The sequence below is a fragment of the Capsicum annuum genome, chromosome 8 (assembly GCF_002878395.1).
Source record: "Capsicum annuum cultivar UCD-10X-F1 chromosome 8, UCD10Xv1.1, whole genome shotgun sequence".
NCBI lineage: Eukaryota > Viridiplantae > Streptophyta > Magnoliopsida > Solanales > Solanaceae > Capsicum > Capsicum annuum.
The window spans coordinates 165819709-165828214 of NC_061118.1; the positions used below are offsets into that span (position 1 = coordinate 165819709).

Sequence of the window (8506 nt, forward strand, 5' to 3'; positions counted from 1 at the left end):
CCTCGTCTTTTTATCAAGGCTATTAAACTCCTCGACCGTCATTTCTAAAATTTTCTCCTTTTTTTACAGCGTCATATCTGAGCCATCCTGAACTAGGATAGCTTCCATTTTCAACTTCCATATTTCTAAGTTTGCACTTTGATCAAATTACTCAACATAAATCTTCATAATCGTCATGGTGACTACTAGGGCAAAATCGAGATTAATCTGGCTCTATTATCAATTTGTTAGGATCTGGAATCGTGACTAGTGCAAAATTAAACAAAGTAATCAATTAAAGACAATACTAACAATAAGTTGAGAAAATAAGGGAGACACAAATTTAACGTGGTTCGATCAACTTGACCTACGTCCACTATCAAAAGGAGGAACAATTTTACTAAACACCAATTAAATAAAAGAGAGTTCAAGAGCATAAAAGAGAGTAATTAAAAACTCTAATATCCCAAATACCCCAAGAGAATAACCTCACAAGATCACTCTAAAAAAGGATTCACACAAGTGTTTCCCAACACAATTCTCTCATAGATACTCTCTACAAAGAAGAAAACAAACATAACTAAAATCTTGTTAAATTGATGTATTTTAAGAGGAAAGAACTCTCCTCTATTTATGCAGTAGATTCTTGGGAGAAAAGAGAAAAACTTAAAATAATCTCATCCACATGAAAAAACTCTTATTTAAGATTTTCAATATATCATGAGATTTTTAATAAAATATTAGGCAAAAATATGACCACATTACAACAGAGACGTTTAAAAAAAAAAAAAAATCGAAGAGGATTCAACACCTACTATGGAGACATAAAAATAATTTAGATCATATATAAATAATATATTCTTCCATCAAAGGGGGGTTCGAATGAACCCCTGCCAAAGGGCTGACTCTGCCCCTGCATTACAACCACACTAAGATGTTTAGTGTGAAATTTGATATACATTTTTAAAAACTAAAATTTAAATATTTAGAAACCATAAAAATGTATTATAAATCACAATAGTTAACAATTTTAGGCTTAGAATCTTACATCCTTACTCTATCGTTTAAAAAGGAATAATCTAGTTTGACCTTGCATAAAGTTTAAGAAAATAAAAAGGAATGTTGAATCTTGTGGTCCTAAATTAAAGTTATATCAAATGTACTAAAATGCTCTTTATTTTGTGGTTTTAAACATCAAATAAGAAAGTTAAAATTAAATTATTGCCAAAAAAAAAAAATGAGTCATTCTCTATTAAACGAATTAAAAAGAAAAATAAGTCATTCTTTTTTAAATGAAGGGAGTATGTAATCTTTTTTCTTATAGGATTTTTTTGGTTTTTTCCCTAATTTTAAAAGACTTAAAATTTTAGAGGTAGACCGAAGAAATATTGAAGGGAGGTGACTAGGCATGATATGAAACAGTTACAGCTTACGGAGGATATGACCCTTGATAAGAAGGTGCGAAGGACGCGGATTAGGGTAGATGTTTAGGGGGCAGTTTAGGGTAGAGGGTAGAGGATCCTTGATAGATTTATGTTTGATATTTCTTGTTTGTGGTGTTGAGTGTTGTCTTTGGTTTAGGATAGATAATTTTTTGTATTATCCTATGGCTAGCGGTGTTAGTTTAATTTTGCATATTGTACGAGTTTATATGCATGTATGTTTTGTGTTTGTTATACTGTTGTCGGTCCTGAGCCGAGGGTCTATCGAAAACAGCCTCTCTACTTCACATGAGGTAGTGGTATGATCTGCGTACACTCTACCCTTTCCAGACCCCACTATATGAGAATATACTGGGTATGTTATTGTTGTTATTAGAAGTAGCAATACGTCTCCATCATTAATAGTTTGAATCGTTCAACCTTAAATAGCTATTATAACATTTTTAACGAGCACTTTAAACTCAAAATTTAAAGCAAATTAATTAAGAAGAAGCCGTTGCCTAATAAAAAAAAACAAAAGTCTCATCATGCATGTGCTGTAAAAATTAAAGTTGGCACGTCTAAAGTCTAAATAAAAACCAACAGAATTTGGTAGCTAATGGAATTTGGTACATATCGCCTTCTTTGGTTTGTGTAATTCGAGCTTTCGTCAGGTACATTGTAAAATTACATACTACCCATTTACTTCTATAGATGGTTAGATTTTTAGGGTAATTCGCGATACATTGTTATTTTATTTTTGTATAAAGCTAACACCACTGTACAAGGTTTTAAAAGAGAAACAAATTGTAATTGAGGAGAGTATTTATTTTCAAGGAAACACAAGACCTCTTGTCATTTGGAAGAGTCCAAAAATTGCAGAGACATCTTCAATAAATCACGTCGTGTCATACAATTCTGATTATATATATTTTCTCCTATTTATGGGATGGTGCTTGATGGATATCGAGAGGTAGTACGACTTCGGAGCAATTAGTCAACAGTCTCCTTTAACGTCAAAACGTGTAATGTGGTTTGTTGTTTGTTTCTTGGATTCACACTTAGTCAAATAAAGTTGCTATCTTGTAAGATCATCTCAAAATTGGTTGGCTAGTCCAACATTGCATGCAATTTGTTTCTTGTCAAATGTGGTTGGCTAGTCCAACATTGCATGCAAGTTGTTTTCTTGTCAAATTTGGTTGGCAAAGTAGTGTGTTGATGTCATTGATGACATCAACGTAGGTTTGTTTTGTGTCTATAAATAAAGGCATTTTCACCCTCTTTGGAATATATCATTTTAGAGAAGAACACCAACATTTGAAGAAGATTTAGTTGTGTTTGTTTTCTTCTTTGTAGAGAGTATTTGTAAGAGAGTTGTGTTGGGAAATACTTTGAGTGAACCTCTTCTTTGGAGTGATCTTTGTGAGGTTATTTTTTTGGGTATTTAGGCTATTAGAGTATTTAATTACTCTAATTTTGTACTCTCTTTTGTATCTTTGTACTCTTTTCGTTCCGTTGGTGTTTAGTGAAGTTGCTTCTCTTTTGGTTGTGGACGTAGGTCAAGTTGACTGAACCACGTTAAATTTGTGCCTCCTTTATTTTCTCAACTTATCGTTATTATCGTTTTGTTATCGTCTTCAAACGATTACTTTGTTTAATTCCACACTATCCGAAATTCTCGATCCTAACAAATTGGTATCGGGGCGAGGTTAATCCTGATTTTGTCTTAGTAGTCACCATGACGATTACAAAGATTTATGTTGAGAAATTTGACCGAAGTGCAAACTTTGGTATGTGGTAGTTGAAAATGGAAGCTATCCTAGTTCAGGATGGTTCAGATATGGCACTGCAAGGAAAGGATAAAATTTCAGAAAAAATGACAGACGAGGAGTTTGATAGCCTTGATAAAAAGGCGAAATCTAGTATTATACTAAATCTCTCTGATGATGTATTACGTGAAGTAGCTTCGGAAACCACTGCCAAAGACATGCGGGAAAAGTTGAAAAGCCTGTATATGAAAAGGACGGTAGAGAATAGACTCTACCTGAAGCAAAAGCTTTATAAAATTTGTATGGATGAAAATACTTCCCTAATGTCACATCTTGATGCATTTGATTCCATTCTTATGGATTTAAGTAATATAGATGTCAAGGTTGAGAAGAAGATCAAACTATTTTGCTAATATGTTCCCTACCCCATTCCTTTAAGAATTTTAGAGATACTATACTTTATGAGAAAGAAACTATCTCTTATAGAAAAATCAAATCTATGCTGAAATCTAAAGGTCAGATAGATAGAGATATTACCGGGGAAGGTAGTGGAAATCAGGCGTCCGATTTATTTGTCAGGAGTAGATCTAATGAAAAGTCTAGATTTAGTAATTCAGTGTGTTATTACTGTCATAAAAAAGGCCACATCAAGTTTAATTGTCCTAAGTTGCAAAACAAGGGAAAAGTAAAAAAAAATGAGCACGGGGATTCCGACACCGCTGAAGCAAGTGTTGCTGCTGATGAGATTGAAGGAGCAATATTTTTAGTAACCGAAAATATTTCTTGTTCTAACAATGAGTGGATTTTAGATTCGGCTTGTTCATTTCATATGTGTCCTAACAAGGACTTGCTTTTTACCTATGATCCTGTTAAAGGCGGAGTTGTCTTGGTAGGCAACAATGTTGCTTGCAAAATTGTTGGAACAGGTACCGTCCGAATTAAAATGCATGATGGTATTGTAAGAACTCTCAGAAATGTTAGATGTGTTCCTGAGTTGAAGAAAAATCTCATCTCTTTGGGTACTCTATAATCTTTTGGGTGCAAATACACAGGTAAAGGTGGAGTTCTTGAAGTCTCTCGAGGTGGTCTTGTGGTTATGAAGGCACGCAAGTCTGGGACGCTGTACACACTGTTGGGATCTACTATTACAGGTGTTGCTACTGGTTCAATTTCAGATGGAGATTCATCTGATTCTGACGTCATGGAATTTTGAAAGTCCTTTGAGGCTTTGTGAAGAAGGTGGAGCAAATTTACTATATTAAACAAACTCAAGCCAAGGTGGAGATTTGTAATGTGGCCTTTTGTTTGTTTCTTGGATTCACACTTGGTCAAACAAAGTTGCTACCAAGCACTTGCAAGATCATTTGTTGGCTTTGTCAATTTTGGTTGGCTAGTCCAATATTGCATGCAATTTTTTTCTTGTCAAATTTGGCTGGCTAGTCCAACATTGTATGGAAGTTGTTTTCTTGTCAAATTTGGTTGGCAAAGTAGTGTGTTGATGTCATTGATGACATCAACGTAGGTTTATTTTGTGTCTATAAATAAAGGCATTTCCACCCTCTTTGGAATATACCATTTTAGAGAAGAACACCAACATTTAAAGAAGATTTAGTTGTATTTGTTTTCTTCTTTGTAGAGAGTATTTGTAAGAGAGTTGTGTTGGGAAATACTTTGAGTGAACCTCTTCTTTGGAGTGATCTTTGTGAGGTTAGTCTTTTGGGTATTTGGGCTATTAGAGTATTTAATTACTCTAATTTTGTACTCTCTTTTGTATCTTTGTACTCTTTTTGTTCCATTGGTGTTTAGTGAAGTTGCTTCTCTTTTGGTTGTGGACGTAGGCCAAGTTGACCGAACCACGTTAAATTTGTGCCTCCTTTATTTTCTCAACTTATCGTTATTATCGTTTTGTTATCGTCTTCAAAAAATTACTTTGTTTAATTTCGCACTATCCGGGATTCTCGATCCTAACAAAAGGTAATGCTCAAATTAGCGCACAGAAAACGTACAAACAAACTGGTATTAAAACCATACAAGTTTTTTCAATCATTATTACTTAATGAGCCGTGGTAATATATGAATTTATATCTTGCAGCAAAGTAGTCAATCCACGGTAAGATGATCCTCCTCCTTCAATAGCTTGTCTTGCCATATCCTGTTGTCTTCCTTCTACGGGTACAAGAATCTGTATACTAGAAACAACCACTTCAACTGGTTCAAGTTTATAAACCAAGAACACAATGAAGTGCAGAAAATACCCTCAACACAAGATCAAAGTGATCTTTCCAAGAGGTGTATTTTATTTTTAGAAATAAAGATGAAACAGAAATGGCCAAGTCGTCCGAATTCACGGACTTTCCTTAAGGAAATAATTCCCCTCACTGTACCCGAGGTTGCGGAATTTTCCTCCTAGGATAAAATGGTCAAACAAACCAATTGTAGTGGTACCTCAAACAACTGGAATATCTTCGAACTCACTGAACGTTTTGAGTGATCACACAAAATATTTTTAAGGAAAGAAGAGTGTTTTTATTCTGAAATTTTAGTACCAAAACCTGTGGATGAAAGAAGGTTTATATAGCCACAGGATGTCTCTTCTGAAAAGTGGTAATGGTTCATTCAAAAGGTGCAACCTTTTTTAAAAATTCATGTCCATTTGCCCAAATAGTGTGTCTGTTCCGAACAGGCATGTCATTTCGTGAATCAATGTATCATTTCGTTGAAAATTGCATCCTTCTGAAGCATCAGTTTGAAACAGTGCAACTTTTCTGAAGCATCAGTTCAGTTCGAACATTGCATCTATTACTGTTACTGCATACATATAAATGTAATATTAAACACACAGAATTTTTTGTATTTTTGTTATTGATCAGATTTCGTCAAATAAAGTTTGTCCAAAAAGATAGATCTCATCGATCAATCATTTTTCCAAAGCCAAAGCAAATGCCAAGCGAGTGACGACGGCTCAATGCATCTCTTATTTCTTGCATCACTTATCATGTGAAGTAAGTGTTTTTGATTATAAACACTTTCAAGTTCTCTTCTTCCACCAATGTGGAAAAAAGAGTAAACTTTCTAATTTGGAAGTACACTTTTCATTTTAGTGTCTCCTTCCCTCCATCATTTTACTCTCCATTTTTCGATCCACACTTCTTTCATATACTGCGAACCCAACATATCCTTATACGGATTTTATCTCTGCTTCCGAATCCATCTGCTTCTTCACTCCCCATTACTCTCTTTATTGCCATTGCTATTGCTTCTCTTTTCACTTCTCACTATCTGCTGCCTGCCATTTCACTGAACCAATGCCAGCCCCAGTTCTCGTAACCTTAGTCACCAACTTCTCATTGAAAAATTGCTAGGCAAATAGGGGCCATGTAACCATTGGCACCCCTGCTGATATTCCTATTGAATTCCGTCCATAATGAGTCGTGAATGCTCCAACAGATTTGTGATCAAGAATCAGCACTTGGGGTGCCCATCCTCTTATGATCTTTCCTGGAATCCTTCGGGCATCCACTCTTCATTGTCTGTTCTAATAACCCAAGTCCCAAATGAAATCTTGTCCAGAAGCTTCGAGTCCCATAGCAAGTTCTTGCATACACTTCCGAAACAGACGTAGACAATGGAACTAGGTTTCTTCGAATCAAACCATTTCAAGAACTCGTGTTTATTCATAGAAGATTTCTTCCCTCTTTCAGCTGTATCTTCAATGTCCCTGTTGCACAGGCAAAAGAGGGCCAATAGCCCAGATTTTTCTACTAAGAACATTGGTATAACGTTCGACATAATCCAGTTCAAGCTCATAGAAGCTGTTGAAGAAAACTCCATAGCTCTTCAAATTCGCCTCCCTGACTTCATGAAATATCTGGAATATAATTGTCTCTTCCTCGATTAAATCAAACGGAGACAATTGCATTGTGGTCAGCTTGATTTGATGAGACAAATTTGGTACAACAAAAATTTCGGAATTAGAGGAGACATTCTTAAAAGGCTTATGATGTCTGATGCTTTCCGCGACACAAAGGGCAAAGAAGCATGTGCCATGGAAAACAAGTCTTGGAATGTTAAATTTTGCAGCAGTATCAGTAGTCCAAGGGAATAACATATCAGAAACTAGACAATTGGAATGCCATTCTTCAACAAGCTGCTTGAATTGCTCTTGCATCATAGCTGTTACTTTAAAGAAGTTGTTTACCAAATCAGGAGAAGGGATGAAATCGAGACGCTCACATCCTTCAGGCAAGTTGTTCTACACAGCTTGAAATTTTATCAAACGGATGTCTATTTCGTTACCCAAATGCTTTTTCTTTCAACAGCTTTGGAGAAAACTGATTCATTGAGATTATGGTGGCCTTAACACCGCGTGAAGCCACGAGTTTAGCCATGTCAAGTGTAGGGATCATGTGGCCATGAGCCATCAAGGGAAAGAAGAAAAAATGAAGTTGACTCATGCCTTCAATTTTTTTGTTTTGTTTGCAACGAGCCAAGTTTTTTTCAGTTGTAATATTCTAAGGACTGCATAATATATGACTTATTATAGACTTGTTGAAGCTGTGTACGATTAACTTTCCCTTAGTAAAAGAAGTTTCTCAATCATTATTGCTGAAGTAGAGTGCATTATCTTACACCATAGATTGACTGAAGTACAGTATACACACCCAACTTTACTTAATGTCAATTCAATATTTGCATATTACAAGGCTTACTGCCTTTGAGAATGACTTCTGATTTCAAATTGTCAGCCACACTTGAGCTAGATTGTTGTGCAACTCCATTCTCACCACTCAACTTCACCATATTTCTCACTAAAGAATTGCACTGAACCATACACTGTGGTAGCTCCTGTGAGCAAATGACTTCTTATCTCTGAGTTCGTCCCTAATGTATTTTATGAATGTTTTAACAGTTTGATGATCAAGAATCACTGAATCAGTGATTGGACTATAACCTCTGATTGACTCGGGATTATTTTTTCCTTTTTGTCAACAGCCTGTGAAAACGATAGGATTGAATTCTCTGACCAAGTTCCAGTGGGATTTGAAGCAAGAAAGCCAAGGGAATTTCGGCCGCCACCGCTCCTATATAAAACACCACATTGATGGTATTGAACTCATGCTATTTGAGTAATTCAATCTATCAGCGAAAGAACTTGTTTATTTAAGAAAAGAGAATTATTTATTTTTATACTTTATCCTTAGCATTTATTATTTATTTTAAAACCATTTTTCAAGAACCAATATTAAATACTCCCTATGTTTCATTTTATATGTAGCCATTTTCTTTTTAATTCATTCTTTATTTGGCAACCATTTAATGACGTCTTCCTTATTTTAT

The 8506-nt window shown here is 35.1% G+C and overlaps 1 protein-coding gene and 1 pseudogene across 1 annotated transcript in view; both read right to left on the reverse strand.

The window, feature by feature from the left end:
• Positions 1–8254, reverse strand: part of LOC107840246 (scopoletin glucosyltransferase) — a 33181-nt gene extending 24927 nt beyond the window's left edge. Inside the window, exon 1 of the mRNA XM_047395045.1 lies at positions 7558–8254. Coding sequence (XP_047251001.1) covers positions 7558–7623 — 66 coding nt within the window. The 5' untranslated portion in view covers positions 7624–8254. The remainder of the gene's footprint in view (positions 1–7557) is intronic.
• On the reverse strand, positions 6125–7559 carry LOC107840248 (annotated as a pseudogene).
• Positions 8255–8506: the final 252 nt, after the last annotated feature.